Source organism: Mustelus asterias, chromosome 28 (assembly GCF_964213995.1).
Source record: "Mustelus asterias chromosome 28, sMusAst1.hap1.1, whole genome shotgun sequence".
Lineage (NCBI taxonomy): Eukaryota > Metazoa > Chordata > Chondrichthyes > Carcharhiniformes > Triakidae > Mustelus > Mustelus asterias.
This window is the reverse complement of record NC_135828.1, coordinates 2418234-2439684: the sequence shown is the minus strand read 5'-3', so window position 1 is coordinate 2439684 and position 21451 is coordinate 2418234. Positions and strand designations below refer to the sequence as shown.

The window sequence follows — 21451 nt, the reverse complement described above, 5'->3', positions numbered from 1 at the left end:
AGTTTGGTTCACAGATATATTTTCCTGATATCTTGTTTATTTTGTTTTGAGTCTAGTAGTTTGGAAAGGGTTCTTCTTGGTGCGAGTTATCCTTGGATAAATCCTAAATTCAACACCATGATTTAGTGGTCTCCACAGCTTGAGAAATATACTATAAATGAAACAACTGGTTTTCAGTTGTGGGGCCTGTGAGGTTCCATGGTATGTACCTAATATCTGACACAATAAGACTGAAATGTTGTTGAATTATGATGGTTGGAACATTCCATGGTATCCGTTGCTCATGTGGAAAGACAGCAGTGAATCAGCGAGTTTGATAGATTTTAAAGAAAACTGGTTTCACACGTACTGACAAAATCTCATTGTAGTGAAATATTACTGACTATATAGTTTTGCAAGAACACAAACCCAACAAGTGCTGTACTTACACTCAAACAATGTTTTTATACTGGGTTTCTTCTTCAAAACGATCCTTAAACATTTTGACGTTGGCACAAATAACATGATTCTCATTAATAAGCCGTAGCTTGTGTAGTCAATTCAAGGCCGATTTTGTAATTTTTCCTTCTGTTAACTGGCTTACTCCAGTTTTTTGGGAGCAATGCACGTGCTTACACATCACTGCTTAATTATATTGTTCATACAGCATTACGTTAGGCAGCTTTCCTACTTCTAGTTCTGAAACACAAATCCAAGAGTTAAATAACTGGGAATAGGGAGGCAGGCTGTCATGCTGAAATAATTCCAAGCTCTTCATATTTGAGTGTATATTTAAATAAATGTGCAAGTAAGTTTTTATAATATTGACTTTTATGCTCTTGACATTTGCTTTTGACACACATAAGAGACAAAATGATAGTGTTTCATGGAATAATTGATGAATATCCTTATTCTTTCTTAGAATAGTTTCCATCGGTTTAAGTTTCTGTCGGGAGTGGAAGGTGATGTGTCTGATGTAAATTTGTAATTGTTTTTTCTTTCCTCTTATAGATTGCATTAGGAACCTGAAGTGTCTACTAGCTAATGGAAGGAAAAATACAGGGAAAATCTGCCTCTATTTCGAGATTGCCCAAGTTTGGTGGTGGAAGCACTAAGCTCAGTGAGACTCTTCCCCAAGTTGTATCGAATGGAGCCTGTGTCCGCAGTGTCAGTGCTTCCAGCAGTTCAAAAGCTGGTGGCAAGCAGAATGGGACAGGTTGTGTGGGTGCCTTTTCTTTTAATTGGAAAAAGTCTGTTAAAACTAAACCAGGTGGGCAAGGTGCGAAAGACCCAGCCAGTTCCTACCCTCGTGCGTTTACAAATGAGGAACTTGCTAAAATTGACAGAAGTTCTTATTCGAAGGCTCCTCTTGTCAAAGATCAAATGGACTTGGGGTTGAGGAGTAAATCTACAGCAGCATCCAGGCATCAAAAACAGCTGCAGATTGTACCTCATGAAGAAGGAAGTAAAATCTTTGGGGCTGGGTTAAATTATTCCACAAAAGGAAGTCGTGGTAAAACGCTGGGAAAGCCACTCACTTCTTCACAAATCGCAAGGTCCCAGTCAATTGGCCATTTTCACAAAACAACAGCTGTAAAAATGTCTGAACAAGATGGGACTTTCTCTGGATCGAGCAGTTCAAAAGATAGTCTCAGCCAATCTATGGAGAGTCTGAAGAACTCATCAGATGAGAACATTGTAAGGTCACAGAGTTTTTCATATTCCGTACAAAATAACTCTTACGGTACTGATATAATACCGAGATCTTTATCCTTTTCAAAGGCTGCAGATAGATCTTGTCTGAGACAGCAAATGAAAACGGGTCTTCCCTTGAAATCAAATGTTCTTTGTTATGGCAACAAAAAGGACACCAATAGCTCAAGCACAAGTGAATTACTCTGTAAGCGTACTTCTAGTAAACCATGCCTAAAAGCACCATCATCTGCCTTCAAGAAATCACTGCTCCCCCCTAGTTGCCCCACCATTCCATTTTATGCTGCTGCTTCCTCCAAGATGACACAATCTTTGTTGATGAAGAGTGGTAGGTTGACTTCTTCGGGAACAGGAAGTAATGTTCATTCAGTGTCTGTAACCATGAAACAAAACCCTGGGACCCCAATGATTGATGAAAATGGCTTCAATAATGAAAATGTAAATACTGAAAACACTGCTGAAAGTACCTTGAATGTTAGCACTGTAGATGAAAACGCTGTACCTGGAATTACTGAAAAACTTGAATCTACTTCTGAAAATGATATTGATATCCCAGAGCTATTGACCACTTCAATTGATTCCAACTCTGATATAAATGATAAAAGTGAACATTTAACTCATTCAGGTACTGAGTCCATTGAAATTTTGGATAGTGACAATTCCATCTCAGCAGAAATTCCTGATGATCTTTATAATCCTAACGAGGCCATGTCTTCAGCTGGGATAGATGAACCTCTAATTGCTGCATATACGGATACAGATTGGATAGAAACTGGCTTGTCTGGTGCGTAAGTTTTCAATATTAAATGCATTGATATGATGTATTGCCATTTAGATAAAGCAGTATTTAACATTTTAGTGGGCATTTAATGAATTGCCCTAATGTTTTGGTTGATATTTCAAAGGAAAGTATGATTCTTCATTTGGTGCAATTATCAAATGAGCACAATGCTTGTTAGAAGTTAAGACAATACATGGGCGGCACGGTGGTTAGCACTGCTGCCTCTCAGCTCCAGTGACCTGGGTTCGATTCCTGGCTCGGGTCACTGTCTGTGTGGAGTTTGCATGTTCTCCCCGTGTCTGCGTGGGTTTCCTCCGGGTGCTCCAGTTTCCTCCCACGGTCCAAAGATGCGCAGGTTAGGTTGACTGGCCATGCTAAATTGCCCCTTAGTGCCCTGGGATGCACAGGTTAGAGGGATTAGTGGGTAAAATATGTGGGGTTACGGGGATAGGGCCTAACTGGGATTGTTGTCGGTGCAGACTCGATGGGCCTCTTTCTGCACTGTGGGGATTCTATGATCAGCATCAACTGGCACATAAGACCAGTCTATAGATAGACTTTATACTGTTAACCCAGACCTGTTCAAACTAATTGGAAGAGATTTAGAAAATGGATGTTGTACCTAACACTACTTTCCTTTGCGCTTTTGTCAACAGTTTTGTTCAAACAATAGGGCCAATGGCCTCATTCGATCAATAGTCGTGGAGTTACTGAGTCTTGGTGAGGTAGTTGAATTAGCATGCACAATTGTAATCATGCAATCACCAAGGCATTTTGTGTTAGTGAGTGTATTTGCAGACATTTATTCAGCTTTTATCCACAGTTAGGCTCAGTAACTGCTCAGAAGTACTTCTTTCAGAGTCCAAACACCATTTACTGCTGGAAACAAATATTTTTAACAAGTAGAATTCGATAATGGTGTTCGTTTTTCTATATAAATTAGATTTTTGAAAGAGTTCGACTTTAACTCTGCTAAGACAAATTGAATTTAACAATGACCACCCACCGTGTCACTAAGGAACTGGTACTAATAATTAATCTCTTGTGTTCCACCAATGGGTGTTCCATAGAGCTGAGCACTTTTACACTTGGGTTACTGTTAGTGCTTAGTGCATGCTCAATTTGTGAAACTAAATTGGGTGTTAGACTGTGGAGGGGGTGGGGGGGTGACATTGCAGTTGTAAATGCAACTTTAGGTAGTATCTCTTTCACTGTGGAATAGATTTCCAGTGTTTGATGTGTGTTAGAGCAGGTAAGTGCCAAAACCAGTAATGGTTTTGGTTTGAAGCCAGTTTGCAGGTGACTGTATAACTGCATTCTCATGTGATTTGGGTAAACAGGATTCCAGGTGAATGCGTAATGTGCAAAGTCATTTGCATAGTCATCACCACACCGTCCATGAACTTAATTCCTTTGAATGTTTGCACCATCATCCCTCATTGTGCCATATTACCACTGCCATTTGCTCTCAATCACAACCTCAGTTTATTCACTTAAGATTGAATGGCAACTCCCTGAAGCTTCTCTTCCAATTCCTTCAACCTTGCTTCATGACTCAGATGTGGTATGCGAGGTATCACTTTTGTTTCCTACCGTTTGTTTCTTTTATCTGTTCCCCTATCTTGTTCACATTCATTTTTCCTTGTATGCATTTCTTTGCTTGTCAATCCATGTTTCCAACATAGTTCAGTTCCTTTACGTGTAGTTTGCTTTTTTCCCAATGTTTGAGCCTCAGCCTTGACATTGTGTGATCTCGCGATCTGTGATTTGTTTTTGTTCCAAGATGGAAATACCTTTTACCCATTTGGGGCATCAGTAGCTCAGCATTGATCCCTATGGCAGCCTCTCAGTGACCCTTGTCATTGTGATACAGCTTTATTAAGAAACCACATTTTGCTTTTACTGGTTTAGTCAATTCTCAGACTGTCTCAGGAACTTGTTCCATGCCTTACTACTTGGTAACATATTCAGTAAAATCCGAATATGTAAAAGGCACAGAATTTTCACTACTGATAAGGTCGTTCCATAAAAGAACTCCAGTGAATTTGCTGGGATGAGCTTCCTCCCATAATCCCTTCCTTTAATTCTCTCTCTAAACCTCTCCATCTCTCTTTTCTCCCTTAAGCTCCTTAAAGTCTAACTATTTAATCAAGCTTTTGCTCATCGACTCTAATATCTCCATATGTGGCTGTGTCTTAATTTTGTTGGATGCTCCAGCGAAGCATCTTGGGAGATTTTACAGCATTTAAAAAGCCAAAAGAAGGAAGTGCTTATTGTGCCTGCGTTTCATTGACAATTTACCCACAATAGGTGTTCAACGAGCAAGCCACAAACTCCCCTTTTAAATTAATGCTGTTACGATAGCAGTTTTCCAATCCGCAGCTTAATTTCTGTTTCCCTGAAGCTAGTGGCAGAGTATGATTGATTTTTGATGATCATTTCTGTGTGCCATCCCTCTGGGTCTAATTCCTTCGTCAACTTTCTCAACCTTTCAGTCACTACCTTTATCTGAAGTTTCCATTTCTCTTCATTCATCCATCCCCATGATAATCCGTTTCTCTGCGAGGAAAATCACCGTTGGTCTTTAGTGTAAGTGATATAATTGCTAACTTTCTGAGGTCCCCACATGCTATTAATATACTTGAACAGACTAACACCTTGATTGCTGATCCAGCTGGGATTAACAAACAAAACAGAGACCAGTTTAAAAACCTTGAACCTTTTATGATACCATTATAACCAGTGAATATGTTGCGCAATGCTGGCTATTCCATCTTCCCATAGCAATGGGTGAGAAACACAAAGGCTGTAAGGTTTATGACAATATCCATAAAGCACGGACAAGCCTTTGCAATGAATAAATTCTCAGAAATATGTTACAACCAATGGTGCAGAGGAGAAGCAAAGGTAGATTGGGTAACTGGTTTCGGAGAAAACTTCTGTAGTTCTTAACAAATGCTATTAGAATCATAGAATCCCTACAGTACAGAAGGCCATTTGGCCCATCGAGCCTGCACTGACAACAATCCCACCCAAGCCCTAACCCCGTAACCCCACATATTTACCCTGCTACTCCCCCTGACACTAAGGGCAATTTGGCATGGCCAATCACCTAACCCAACATCTTCGGAGTGTGGGAGGAAACCAGAGCATCCGGAGGAAATCCACACAGACACTGGGAGAATGCAAATTCCACACAGACGGTGATCCAAGGCCGGAATTGAACTTGGGTCCCTGGCGCAGTTATGCAGCAGTGCTAACCACTGTGCCACCATGCTGCCCTTAGGAATAAAATTTGAGCATCTCAGTCCTCTTGGCTGCATAGATGCAAATATAAACAACTGTGCACTTAAAGGAAGCGTTTCTACTTGTTTTATTCATGCTTGATAACTTGTAACCTTGATACGTGTTATGATCTATCTGGAGTCCGATTTGATTACTTTGCTGCGTTTACTACTTAATCTTGCGATAAATTTTAGCTACGAGATCTATAGATCTGAGATGCTTATGCAATATGAACTGCCCCTTGTTTTTCATATTCAACAGGCCAGCATTTCAGTTGCTCCATAAGCAAAGATCAATATATTAACTGGAAAAGGATATTTGGCTTGTGTAGTGACCCGGAAACCACTCTGATCAGCCAGAGAGTTGGTATTAAAGTTTGCACAGACAGTCTATGAAAGTAAAATGGCTGCTTTCAGCTTGAATATTTGGCTTTCCACTTATGTTCATGTATTGAGTTTGGTAATGGCATAATAACATATATCTTTCAGATGTTCAATTCCTATACCATTTTAAAGTAAGTATATTTAGTGAGAAGCTTTGAAAAAGGTTGTTGTTTTGTCATTGTGTTGTAATAACTTTTTTTTTGTCACTTTTTGTCTTTTGAGTAGATCGGTGTAAAGATTTGGAGAACTCCCAAACCACAGCATCAGTTAATGATCTTATGTCTCCAGATGCCAACTACGCAATGGGTTCCTCCTTTGAACTTTCTCCTTCCAGTAGCTCAGCTGGCACTTATATGTGGGATGAAGAGGGCATGGAGGCACTTGGTACCGTCCAGCAGTGTGGCAGCCTCGAGTCTTCAGAGATGAACAGCCTGGTAAGAATAGTCACTTTACAGACCTGATTTGGGAGGGTGAGGAGATACTCAACATGGAAGTTAGTCATACAAATGTTCCTTAAGCCAGTCACACTGTTGCGCACAGCAACGGCCGAGGGGACTATACTATCTTAGAAAAAGGGATTTAAATAGAGGTGAATACTATTATTTTGTGTTTAACAATGCATTACTCAGTATAAACGTTCCATTATTAAATTTATATCATTCTGGAGCCTCTGTAACTGCACAATGGGGGGTTTTCTGTATTGCATGGAGAAGTTTGGTCCGTGAATATTATCATGCGAGGATCCCCTTGAAGAATAGATGAGAAAGGTAAAATATTGTCTAAATTTAAGTGGAAAAGAGTAGATGAATGTGCCATGCTAACCTGGAATGTAAGAGGTTTAACAACACCAGGTTAAAGTCCAACAGGTTTATTTGGTAGCAAAAGCCACACAAGCTTTCTGAGCTCTAAGCCCCTTCTTCAGGTGAGTGGGAATTCTGTTCACAAACAGAGCTTATAAAGACACAGGCTCAATTTACATGAATAATGGTTGGAATGCGAATACTTACAACTAATCAAGTCTTTAAGAAACAAAACAATGTGAGTGGAGAGAGCATCAAGACAGGCTAAAAAGATGTGTATTGTCTCCAGACAAGACAGCCAGTGAAACTCTGCAGGTCCACGCAAGTGTGGGAGTTACAAATAGTGTGACATGAACCCAATATCCCGGTTGAGGCCGTCCTCGTGTGTGTGGAACTTGGCTATCAGTTTCTGCTCAGCGACTCTGCGCTGTCGTGTGTCGCGAAGGCCGCCTTGGAGAACGCTTACCCGAATATCAGAGGCCGAATGCCCGTGACTGTTGTTAAACTTCTTACTGTGTTTACCCCAGTCCAACGCCGGCATCTCCACATCATGACAACCTGGAATGTTGCAGCCTTGTTCAGCACTGAATAACTGCACAGCAGAGACACCATGTGGGGAAAAGAAACAACTGCAACTTCAGACCAATAATAGAAAGAACAGCATTGTGTCTGAACAGGAGGAGGAAGTTCAGCCCCATGACTCTGATCCATTATTTCATGAGAGTTAGCTGATCTGTATCTTAAATCCATCCACCCGTCTTGGATCAATTTCTCTTAATAGGCTAGAATAGCAAAAATCTATTAATGGGAGACTTAAATTTATTAATTAAACTTCAATCTACTGCTTTTCATGGGACAGAATTTTACATACAAACATATAAATGAGGGGTAGGACCCTCTGCAACTGAAACCTGCTCTGCCACTCAATGAGATCAGGACTGATCTGATTGTAATCTCAACTCCACATTTCTGCCTACCCCCGAGAACCTTTCCCTCCCTTGTTTATCAAGAATCTGTCTATTTCATCTTCAAGTCACCTCTTGCTCCTCTGATCTCCAGCAGATACAAGCCTGGCCTGTTCAACCTTTCCTCAGAAGACAACCCTCCCTTTCCTCATATTTGTCTGGTAAACCTCTTCTGAATGACATCCAACACATTTACATCTTTCCTTAAATAAGGAGACCAGCAGTCGCCTAGATGTGTGTCTCACAAATGTCCTGAAGCATAACCTCCCTACTCTTGTATTCAATTCCCCTTCTTTTAACTTTCCTAATTACTTGCTGTACCTGCATATTAGGCTTTTGCAATTCATGCAAAAGAACACCCAGATATAACTATCTCATATCTTTCAATCTCTGACCATTTAGATAAGATGCTTTATTATTCTTCCTGCAAAATGGATAATTTTGCATTTTCCCATATTATACTACATTTTCCAGATCTTTGTTCACTCAATCTATCTATGCCCTTTAGAACACCTTTATGTCCTCTTCACAACTCACTTTCCTACCTTTCTTTGTGTCCTTAGCATATTCAGCAACCATACCTTCAGTCCCTTCATCCAAGTCATGGATATAAATTGTAAAGCATTGAGGCCTCAGCACTGATTCCTGTGGCATGCCATTCGGCAAACCTGCCAACCAGCAAATTATCCACTGCCTACTGTTTTCTGTTAGCTAGCCAATCTTCAATCCATGCCAATATGTTATCCCTTACACCATGAGCTTTTATTTTCCACACTACCATTTGACGTGGCACCTTGTCAAATGCTTTCCAGAAATCTAAATACAGTACATCCACTGGTTCCCCTTTATCCACAACATATGTTACTCCTTCGAAGAACTCCAATAAATTGGTTAGACATGAGTTCCTTGCACAAAACTATGTTGACTCTGTCTGATTATCATGAGCTTTGCTAAGTGCCCTGCTATACCATCTTTAAAGATTGCTCCTCACGTTTTCCCTGATAGATGTTAAGCTACCACACTTGTAGTTTTCTACTTACTTTCTGTCTCTCCTTTGTTTAATAAAGGAGTTCATTTGCTATTCAATCTAATGGAACCATCCCCAGGTCTAAAGAATTTTGGAAAATTAAAGCCAATATGTCAGTATGGATAAATGTGAAGTTATCCACTTTGGTAGCAATAATGGGAAGACAGATTATTATTTAAATGGGTGTAAATTGAGAGATGTGGAAACTCAGCGAGACCTTGATGTCCTCGTGCATCAGTCGCTGAAAGTAAATGCGCAGGTACAGCAGGCAATAAAGAAGCAAATGGTTTGTTGGCCTTCATAGCGAGAGGATTTGAGTATATGGATCGGGATTTTTGCTGCAATTGTACAGGGCGTTGGTGAGGCCATACCTGGAGTATTGTGTGCAGCTTTGGTGTCCTTATCTGAGGAAGGATGTCTTTGCTACAGAGAGAGTAAAGCGAAGGTTTACCAGGCTGATTCCTGGGATGGCAGGTCTGCCATATGAGGAGAGACAAAGTCGGTTAGAATTATATTCAATGAAGTTCAGAAGAGTGAGCGGGGATCTCATAGAAACTTATAAAATTCTAACAGGGTTGGACAGGGTAGATTCAGAAAGAATGTTCCCGATGGTGGGGGAGTCCAGAACTTGGAGTCATAGTTTGAGGATAAGGAGTAAACCTTTTAGAACTGAGGTGAGGAGAAATTTCTTCACCCAGAGGGTGGTGAATGTGTGGAATTCACTACTACAGAATGTAGTTGAGGCCAAAATGTTGTGTGATTTCAAGAAACAATTAGATATAGCTCTAGGGGCTAAAGGGATCAAGGGATATGAGGGGGAAGGGGGGATCAGGATACTGAATTCAATGATAGCCATGATCAGATGAATGGCAGAGCAGGCTCGAAGGGCCGAATGGCCTACTCCTGCTTCTAGTTTCTATGTAACTATTTCACTAGCCACTTCCTCTGAGAACTTTTGACGGTGTTCATTAGGACCTGGGACTTGTCAGCCTCAGCTCCAACAACTTCCCTGGTGATTATCATTTTCTTGAGTTCCTCCTTCCCTTCCATTCCTTGATTTACAGCTATTTCTGGGTTGTTAATTGTTTCCTCGATAGCAAAGACTAATGCAAGATGCTTCCTCAATTCATCTGCCATCTCCTTATTTTCCATTATTAATTCCCCAACTCACTTTCTATCGGACCAATGCTCACTTTGTTAGCTCTAATTTAAATATCGATGGAAACTCTTAGTATCCATCTTTCTATTCCTTGTTAGCTTTCTTACACTAATTCCCCCTCCTTATTGATCCTTTAGTAATTATTTGCTGTTCTTTATATCTTTTCCAATCTTCTGACCTGCCAACCATCCTTGTGTAATTATATGTTTTTTCTTTGTTTGATACTATTTGTAATTTTTTTTTGGTGAACCATGGATGGTGGGTCCTTCCATGGAATTTTCCTTTCTCATTGGAATGTATCTATTCTGTATATTTTGAATGTAAATGAAAGCACTTTAAATGCCTGCCACTGCATCTTTATTGACCTATTCCTTAACCTAATTTGCCAGTTCGCTTTGACTAGTTTTACTTTCATGCCCTCATAACTGCCCTTGTACAAGTTTACAATACTAGCTTTAGACTCATTCTTCCTCAGACTGAATGTAAAATTCAGACATAATATGATCGCTACTACCAATCACCGCTACTAGGGGAAGCTTCACTATGAGATCATTAATGAACCCTGTCTCATTTCACAATACCAGGTCTTGTATATCTTGTTCTCTGGTTGACTTCAGAATGGGCTGTTATAATAAACTATCCCTAAAGCACACTATGAACTCCTGAACTCCTTTGCTGTTTGGTCTATATGTACATTAAAAACCACCATGATTATCGTCATATCTTTCTAACAAGCACTCGTTATTTCTCCCCATATATTCTGTCCTAACTACAGGAGGCTTATACTCCCACAAATGACTTCTTGCCTTTTCTCATCTCTACCTAAACCGTTTCTGCATCCTGGATTCCTAAGCTTGGGTAATCCCTTAATACCATCAGTAATTAACAGAGCCACCACTCTTCAATATTCAGATTCCGATCTATGTCATCTTCCAGCCAGGCCTGTAATGGTTATCAGATCATATTTATTTATTTCTATTTGTGTTCTTAATTCATCTGTTTTGTTACGAATGCTACATGCATTCTATTATAGCGTGCTTGGTTTGATCCATTTATTATTTTTGTAACATCTAGCCTTATCTGCTGCTTTACTCTAGATTTGTAGCTTTTATCCCTTCCTATCACAGTCTATCTTTCATTTCCAATATTACTACTACCTTTCCCTCTTGCCTTGCCTCTACTCTGATTTACCACATCTTCCCAAAAATGATTCCTTATCCCCATTGTTTTGTCCAAAAACCCCTCCACTTTGCTAGTTATGTAGCTTGCTATGATACCAGTCCTTTCCAATGGTACAGATGCCTCTTTCCCAATACTCGTGCCACTGCCCCATGAACCTAAACTTCTCACGCCAGACTTTGAGACACGCATTAGTTTCTCTAATCTTATTTACCCTAAGTCAATTTTGCATGTGGCTCAGAGATTATTAGCTTTAAGATGCTGCTTCCTAATTTGCTGCCTAGCTCCTCATACCGACTATGCAGAAACTCTTTCCTAATTATACCTATGTTGTTAGTACCTACATGGACCATGATGACTGGATTCCCACCCTCTGACTGCAGGTTCCTGTCCTGCCCCGAGCAATTGTTCCAAACACTGGCACCAAGCAGACAGCACAGCTGTTTGGACTCGCTCCTTGCTGCAGAGAACAGTGTCAAACCCCCCCACTATACTGTCCTCTACTACCGCTACATTCTTTTTTGCTCCCCCCACTTGAATAGCTTTCTGAAACACGTTTCCATGGTCGGTCAGCTGGTCCTTCCTGCAGCACCCATTCTCATCCAAAGAAGCTGGAAGAACCTCAGACCTGTTGGACAATTGCAGAGGAGGGCACTCCTACATTTCAGCTCTCGGCCTCACTTGCAGCCACACTCTCCTGTCCCTGACCACTGGCTAAATCAGAACACCCTGTCCTGAGAAGTGTAACTGCATCCCATTACAAAGTGTTCAGGTAATTTTCCCCCACCCTGTTGTGTCACAATGCCTGCAGCTCAGCCTTCAGCTCAGTGACTCTGATCTGAAGCTCCTTGAGCCAGAACGTTGCAGACATGTTTAGTTTGGATCACACTGGCATCCAGGAGCTCCCACATGCTGCAGCTGTGACACATCACCTTAATGTATCTTTGGCTACTAAAATTATTTTATTAAGTTAATTATTTTCCTGTTTTTATATATTTTAGTAACTTACCACCAGTTTATATATTTCTTTAAAACTTAGGAATAGACTTAAGCATTCACTAAATACTCACTGCACAGCTTGTTTCTGAGCAAGAACCGATTCCTACAGGGTGGAAAAGTTAAAAATAGCAAAAGCAAAGGAATACTTGCTTTCCCTCCTCACCTAGCTCCCTTAATCATCAACTCCAACTCTAAGTACTGAAACATTTCCCAGCTTCTGAAATTGTCTGGCCCTGATTTTAAGGTTATATCCCCTTGTCCTAGAGACACCCACAGAAGGTTTCACTCTATCTACCCTGTCAATTTGTTTCCCCATCCTAAAAATTTCAAATCAAATGATCTCATAACTTTCTATATTCCAGGGAATGCAAACCTGCTTTTGTAATCTCTCCTCATACTCTAAACATTGTAGCTCTCGTAGCATTCTGTTGAATCTGCAGTGGCTATTTACAATGAAGAACCAGTTTCTTCAGTGTGAATTCTCAGTTTTGGATAGCTTTTTATACTTTTGCAGGATGTGGATGTTACTGGCTAGGCCAGCATTTGTTGTCCATCCCTATTTACTTATGAGAAGGTGGTGGTGAGCCACCTTGAACATCTGCAACCCAAGTATTGCTGGTCCACCCAAGGTACTGTTGGGAAGGGAGTTTTGGGATTTTGTTCCAGCGACAGTGAAGGAATGGTAATCCAGTTCCAAGTGAGGGTGGTGTGTGACTTGGAGGAGAGTTTGCAGGTGATGGTGTTCCCATAAATGATCTGTTCTTGCCCTTCCAGATGGTAGAGGTTATGGGCGTTGTAAGGTGCTGGTGAAAGAGTCCTGGTGAGTTCCCGCAGTGCATCTTATTGATGGTACACACTGCTGCCACTATGTGTCGGTGGTAGAGTGAGTAAATGTTTGTGGAAGGGGTGTCAATCAAGTGGGGCTGCTTTGTCCTGGATGCTGTCAAACTTCTTGAGTGTTGTTGGAACTGCATGCACTCAGGCAAGCGGCGATTATTCCACCACACTCATGACTTGTGCTTCGTGGACATTGGGCCGGCTTTGGGAGTTTAGAGGTGAGTTACTTCTTACAAATTTCTGGTCTGTGACCTCTCCCCACAGTATTTCTTTGACTGGTCCAGTTTAGTTCCTGGTCAATGGTAACCCCCAGGATATTGATCATGGTGTATTCATCCATGGGAAAGACATTAAATGTCATGGGGAGATGGTTAGATTCTCTTTTCTTTGAGATGTCCATTGCCTGGCACTTAGGTGACAACTAACATTTGTGTCACACATCAGCCCAAACTGATAAGTGAACTTATCATGTTCTTTGTTGAACACTGTCTGTCTCAGCTGATTGCAATGGGCATCTTAAGTAAATCTTGGGGTTGGGAAAAGGATTGGCTGAAAGAGAAATCAAATTGAGGCAGAGAAAGAGAGCTGGTCTCCTCCGGGGTCTTGCTTCACTTTGCTCTGATAGCATATTTGACCCCAACTCCATATTCGAGCCGCAGTTACACTAGAATGCCAGTGTTAGTGTTCATTATGCATCAAAAAACCAGTGAATGTTTACATACACACAGATCTCAGTTGTCTCACATATGGTAAACATGAGTTTGTATGAATTTCACTGTCACAATTATATCTGTGGGAATTTTGGAAATCCCGTTCCACCAGCCTGTTTTACAAGATTGAAATGCAGTACAAAAGAACTGTAATTAATGAAGTGTCTCAAGAGGAAGCAAATTGCTGAGGGATATCCCTAAACTTCACATCAATTTGTACTGTGCCCAGACACTACGATATTGAAAGTAAATTGCATCACTCTTGAGAGAGACCATTAGAAAATTATAATAGTTGTCCAGTTTCTGCTTAAAGGCTACCATCTTCTTTAAAAATCTTTTTTAATCCAATGCTCGTAAGTAGAATTCTCTGCTACTACTCTCCAGTTTCATATTTTCTATGTGTAACATTCGATTTTCCCACTCAGATTTTTCAGTGCTATGTATTGCTATTATTAGGGCGGCACGGTAGCACAGTGGTTAGCATTGCTGCTTCACAGCTCCAGGGTCCCGGGTTCGATTCCCGGTTCAGGTCACTGTCTGTGTGGAGTTTGCACATTCTCCTCGTGTCTGCGTGGGTTTCCTCCGGGTGCTCCGGTTTCCTCCCACAATCCAAAGATGTGCGGGTTAGGTTGATTGGCCAGGTTAAAAAAAAATTGCCCCTTAGTGTCCTGAGATGCGTAGGTTAGAGGGATTAGCGGGTAAAATATGTGGGGTAGGGCCTGGGTGGGATTGTGGTCGGTGCAGACTCGATGGGCCGAATGGCCTCCTTCAGCACTGTAGGGATTCTATGATTCTATGATTCTATGATTAGTGGTATTTAGCAAGATGAAGTTGTCTCTTGTACATATCTGTAAAAAAAAGTATTAATATAGAAATAATAAGTATATTAGAATTAGATGATGTAAATGTGTTGGCAAGCCTGACATTTTATATAGGATAATAAAGCCAAGTGCACTGTAGCTAGGTGGCAGTATATTGCTTTATGAAACATATGAAAAACAATTTGAGATGTTGAATATTGTAATATATAATAACAGGCCGCTGGGGACAGTTGCAAGGCTCTATCAGCATGGAATATAAACGTCTGGAGTTGGAAATGTTTATTATTTGCTTTGAGTGCAAACATAGCAGAAAGTATTTCATAGAATCCCGACAGTGTAGAAAGAGGCCATTCGGCCCATCAAGCCTGCACCGACTCTCAGAAAAAAGCGCCCAACCCAGGCCTAATCCACGTAATCTGTACATCTTTGGACTTTAATATTTCATATACATTTTATGCGAGTTGGATAGTGGTATATGTTAATCAGGTATTTATTACCAAATAATAATGTGATGCAGCAGCAGGAAAATAACATGCTTTATGCCACATGCAAAATTACAAAAACCAAAGTGATGCAACATTTCAAAAACACACGGATACAAATCCTTATTGTAATTACCAGTCTGTAGCTCTTGAGTAATGGATGAAGGCTGAACAGATTTAGCTTGTACAGAATTTTACTTGATATGGTAATCTCAGTATTATGGTATTTAATGATAGCTATTTGCTTCAAGAATAATTTATATTAATCCTTTTCAGACTTGACTTTTAACCAAAATGTTATTAATTGCAGTCAAGCTAGATATTGTGTGCATGACTTCATTGTCTACTGATGCTGTTTTTAATGCTTAATGCTAAAGTGCTGTGATTTCTGTAACCATCTGGACAGATGGCTGTTTGCAATTCCAATAGTGCAGTTCGCTCTCCCGACACAATTGCAAGTTTATAAATCCAGATCCAAAACGATCTGCAATATTGAACTATTACCGACTGAATGCATTTCATGTCCATTTTAGATAGTGGACGATAAAAGGTGTTGAATGCACATTGTGTAAATACTTTGAAAATCGCGCCCTTGTAATGAACGCTTTCTGTTTTTATTTTTGCAATCTTGCTTGTGATATTGGAAGCACTGCCGACAATTTGTACTAAAGCTAAAACCAAACAATGGAGTCAATTCGTGCATAACAGCACATCATCCCTGTATGTCTCTATTGTTATGAGGGAGAAAGGGAGCAATAATGGGACAGGTTGTCCATTGAAACACATTGAACAAGGCCAGGCTTGGGGTGTTGAAGCTGACACTGGGAGGTACCGTCCATTCACACAGGTGGGTTCGATTGACACGTAAGTGAGGCAAATGATTGAATTGGAGTGAACAATGTTACAACTTGACAGCACGGAATGTAAAGTAAAGTTTATTTATTCGTCACAAGTAAGGCTTACATTAACACTGCAATGGAGTTCCTGTGAAATTCCCCTAGTCACCACACTCCGGCGCCTGTTTGGGTCAATGTACCTAACCAGCACATCTTTCAGACTGTGGGAGGAAACTGGAGCACCCGGAGGAAACCACACAGACACAGGGAGAACGTGCAAACTCCACACAGTGACCCAAGCCGGGAATCGAACCCGGGTCCCTGGCACCGAGGCAGCAGTGCTAACCACTGTGCCACCGTGCCGTCCTGTAAAAGGAAAGTAAATACAATCCATCATTGTATTTACTGTGCTGCTCTATCTTGTTTACAGTGTTGTTCATATGCAATGGGTTAGAAACTAGGAGTTAATTGAAACATTAAAAGAATTATTTTTGGTCTGATTGAACTGTTTAAAAAAATGCAGTACTTAAAAGAAGTTAACATTACAAATGCAATTAATTTTATATATTTCCTGCAGCAACATAACTGGGAAACTGAAGCTGCGGAAAGCAGACGGTGAATCACAGATGCAGCAATAAGAAACTAATTACAAAATAGTGAAGACATTTTAATTTTTCCTTCCTGTTTGTGCTTTGTTAAAATTTCTTCCCTTGGCAGTGGAGCATGGAGGTGACTCTTTTCTTCGCATTTAATGTTTGGTGTTCATTTGTGTGAAATGATGACAGCAGCTGGAGCACTAACCATATGGATGTTTCGGAGGCCCAAACATCAATTCAATTATATGAAACCATTGTTACGGACAACATTTTTTTTGAATCGAGTTTTTTTGAAAGCTCCCTTCTGTAAATATGTAATTTGTTTCTGAGCCAGAAGCTAAGCAGAAGGGTGGAAGTAATGTAATCACGAATCTTGAGTTAGCTGCTGTATGATGCATTTGATCATGGATACCAAATGACACAGCTGGTGGGCCAGAGACATGATTTATGGGCCAAATCTTTGATCAACATGAATTCACTCCCTCTCCCTATACAAATAATTAAGTTTTCTGTAAGATATACCCTGATGACTTTTAACTTTGATTGCTACTTCAGTTATATACGAACCTTTTCCACAGCATGAATATAATGTCACTGCTGATAGCTGAATGTTCCAAATATATTTTGGACAAAGCCAATCACAGCTCTCTTGAAATAAATCTTGAATTAACTGTTTATATTCCTGTACCATGACAGATTCATTATGACTGGAAGATGGGAGGCCTCTTAACATTATTCTTCACAAAACGTGATGCTTTATATGCTGCTAGTATGCAAACATCAATAAAGGCAAAATGCATTCTTCCCGAATAAGGACATAAAAATGCACACTCAGCCAATGGAATCCCTTTTTAAAAGCATGTTTGCTCTAAGCATGGACTTTTAATTTCTCTCAAGCCCCTCATCTTACTGCACTTCCAACATGGGAAGTGGTTTGCCCTGAATTATGGTTGCAATGTGCATCTGCTTTCTGCTATCTTGTTCAAGTGGTCATTCTTCCTTGTGAATCTAGTCTGCTGCAGTATTTGGTGTTAAGGATGTCATCCCTCCCTCATGTCCACGCATGTACAGTTCTTTCAGGAATGGGGAGTGGTGTAGAGGTCAGTGAATAGTCATGGAAGTGACCATTGTGCTTCTTTTTCCTAATGGAGAGATAGTTGGTAGATAGTACATAACTTGCTTGAAAAATATATTTTGTTGAAGCTTGTCATCTTGCACTCATGAGGATAATCGCAAGACTACCAATGTCAGGGGAAACAACAACTTTATATTGTATGAGATGTTATGATTCAGGTCAGAAACTCCGAAGTGTTTTATGAAGTCCACCTGGATCATAAGTTTTGCACTTTGAATTTGGCTAGGATAAGCATGAGATGTTTCACCTCGGGTATGATTCAAATGACCCACTAGGGAGCTTTTATCAAACAAAGTTTATTTAAGAATACAGTCAACATGTATAGAAAGAAAATTAGCAATAACTTTTACCAATTAAAAACAAAAAAAACCAACCATGATATTGTATAAACCTTAACAGCTGAACACCATTCCAACCAAACAAATCCCATAAACAAAACCATTGCCACAGGTTTAATACATAAAATATGAATGCTCATATGATGCTGGAACGTAGACCTTTGGTTGGAGTATTGAAACCTTGACTTCTCAGCCTTGTAACTTCCAGCAGTCCTCTGGATACATCCAGAACAGCCTCCCAAAACACCAGGGCGAGAGAGAGTCTAGGCAGGCCGACCACAAGCAGCACATTTTCCACTCCAGGAAGGCCAGGGACCTTACTTAGAATCATAGAATCCCTACAGTGCAGAAGGAGACCTTTTGGCCCATTTGCACCAATCACAATCCCACCCAGGCCCGATCCCCATAACCCCATGCATTTACGCTAACCAGTCCCCTGACACTAAGGGGCAATTTAGCATGGCCAATCCTCCTAACTGGCACATGTTTGGACTGTGGGAGGAAACCGGAGCACCCGGAGGAAACCCACACAGGCACGGGGAGAATGTGCAAACTCCACACAGACAGTGACCCAAGCCGGGAATCGAACCCAGGTCCCCGGCGCTGTGAGGCAGCAGTGCTAACCACCATGCCACCCCTAACAGCAGTATTTCCAAAACCAGGGAGAGAGAGAGAGAAACACTGCTTTCCAGCTTCATGCCCACCCCCTTCTAAACTAAAACTGAAAATGAATCCTTAGATTTTTTTCCCTGGGGAGGAACCACCTGACTTTGATTTGTCAATCAAACTTTCCCCTCACAATTCAAGGTCATAAAAGATCTGAGTAAAAGTAAACAAAACCCCATTTAAGCCACTGGAGTAGCAGGTGGCCCGGCAACAATAAAAAAAACTGTAAAGGTCTGTTTACAACTGCAGAGAACATGATTTTTAAAAGAAATTCTTAAAAGATACACTAATGTCACAGAGAAGAGAGTGCTGAATGGTTGACGAGTGGACTTTGGTAGGCGCATTGCCATGGAGAATGCACCAGTTAATGATGACTGACAGTGAACATTCGGCCTCTGATATTCGGGTAAGCGTTCTCCAAGGCGGCCTTCGCGACACACGACAGCGCAGAGTCGCTGAGCAGAAACTGATAGCCAGGTTCCGCACACACAAGGACGGCCTCAACCGGGATATTGGGTTTATGTCACACTATTTCACATAAATATTTCTGCTTTTTTCCTCCTGAGTCTTTATCATGCGATCCTAGAATCAGAATTTATGTCACACTATTTGTAACTCCCACAGTTGCGTGGACCTGCAGAGTTTCACTGGCTGTCTTGTCTGGAGACAATACACATCTTTTTAGCCTGTCTTGATGCTCTCTCCACTCCCATTGTTTTGTTTCTTAAAGACTGGATTAGTTGTAAGTATTCGCATTCCAACCATTATTCATGTAAATTGAGTCTGTGTCTTATAAGTTCTGTTTGTGAACAGAATTCCCACTCACCTGAAGAAGGGGCTCAGAGCCTCGAAAGCTTGTGTGGCTTTTGCTACCAAATAAACCTGTTGGACTTTAACCTGGTGTTGTTAAACTTCTTACAGTGAACTGCAAAGCATTGTTTGAAAATTTAAAACGGGTAGCTTGACTCCGATTGGTCAAACAATGCTGGGCAGTTAACTGTCAATCACAATCAACTGGTGCCTTCTCCATGGCAATGCCTTTACCATTATATAAAGTCGTTGTTTCCCCTGACATTTATATTCTTGTGATTGTCTAGGATGAAAAGCTTTGAAAAAACTTGTATATTTCCAGCAATACTCAAATGAGAGATATGAAGCCAGTTACAGTGATCTTGCTAAGATCAGCTAGGTCCAGCCAGCATTTTCCACTTCAAGTGATTCAGATACACGTGGTTTATTTGTCCAATAAGCCATAGGGTTTTCTTGAATTATATTCACAATTCCATTCAATAAACACTAAATCTACTTGAAGTGCTGATGCCTTCTTGAGTAGATAGGATTTGATGTGTGTAATTTTGAGGTTCCCCAGATGTTCATTTGGTTTCACTTATTTTACTGTGTGCTCCACATTGCTCGATCAATACATTAGTCACACATATCTTGTGTGGGTTTCCTCCGGGTGCTTTGGTTTCCTCCCACAGTCGAAAGATCTGCAAGTTAGGTGGATTAGCCATGGTAAATTGTCCCTCAGTATCCCAAGATGTATAGGTTAGATGGATTGGTCGTAGTTAATGTGTGAAGTTACAAAGATAGGGTAGGCGAGAGGGCCTGGATGAGATACTCTGTCAGAGAGTCAGTGCAGACTCGATGAGCCGTATAGTCTTTTCTGCACTGTAGGAATTCTATGATTCTGTGACTAGTGTTGCTGCAAGATTGGTGTCTGGGTGCAAAAGTTTAATCTCTGCACATGAATAACAAAAAGTAAAATGGACTCAAAATATATGAAAAATTATAGATGTCTTTCTGGGATGTTAAGTGTTTTTTTTTGCATTGAAGTCTGCCTACCTTTCGAGGATGGTAATTCCCCTTCACTTCAATGTACTTTACATACCTGACTCAAGCCATGATTCTGCCATCCAGTGGCAGTAAATAGCCAGTGCTTCAAAAGCTCCCAGCTCAATGACCCTTCCTATTTGTGCTGCACAAACCACATATCTTTGTAGCAGATTACTGTTGGAAAGCACTTTTTCATGTTTTTAATTGAAGTCTCTTCTCTGATCCAGTCCCTTCGAATCCATGGAAACTTTATATATTGCTGGAATATGTCCATATGTTAGGGACTTGAGGAAGTCAGTTCCCAGAGTGGAACTTCTTTTAATAAAACAAAGAACGAAGAACAAAGAAAATTACAGCACAGGAACAGCCTGCACTGACCATGCTGCCCGATTTAACTGAAGCCCCTTACCCTTCCGGGGACCACATCCCTTCTATTCCCATCCTATTCATGTATTTGTCAAGGCACCCCTTAAAAGTCACTATCATATCTGCTTCCACGACCTCCCCCGGCAGCGGGTTCCAGGCACCCACCACCCTCTGTGTAAAACAAAACTTGCCTCGTACATCTCCTTTAAACCTTGCCTCTCGCACCCTAAACCTATGCCCCCTAGTAATTGACTCTCCCACCCTGGGAAAAAGCTTCTGATTATCCACTCCGTCCATGCCCCTCGTAATCTTGCAGACTTCTATCAGATCGCCCCTCAATCTCCGTCGTTCCAGTGAGAACAAACCAAGTTCTCCAACCTCTCCTCATAGCTAATGTCCTCCATGCCAGGCAACACCCTGGTAAATCTTTTCTGTACCCTCTCCAAAGCCTCCACATCCTTCTGGTAGTGTGGTGACCAGAATTGAACATTACATTCCAAGTGCTGCCTAACTAAGGTTCTATAAAGCTGCAACATGACTTGCCAATTTTTAAACTCA

At 40.9% G+C, this 21451-nt stretch overlaps 1 protein-coding gene across 1 annotated transcript in view; it reads left to right on the top strand.

Moving 5' to 3' along the window:
* The window catches only part of LOC144480179 (serine-rich coiled-coil domain-containing protein 2-like), a 612858-nt gene that overhangs the window by 50721 nt on the left and 540686 nt on the right, over positions 1-21451 (top strand). The window contains exons 2-3 of the mRNA XM_078199331.1: positions 991-2476; positions 6367-6575. Coding sequence (XP_078055457.1) covers positions 1024-2476; positions 6367-6575 — 1662 coding nt within the window. The 5' untranslated portion in view covers positions 991-1023. The remainder of the gene's footprint in view (positions 1-990; positions 2477-6366; positions 6576-21451) is intronic.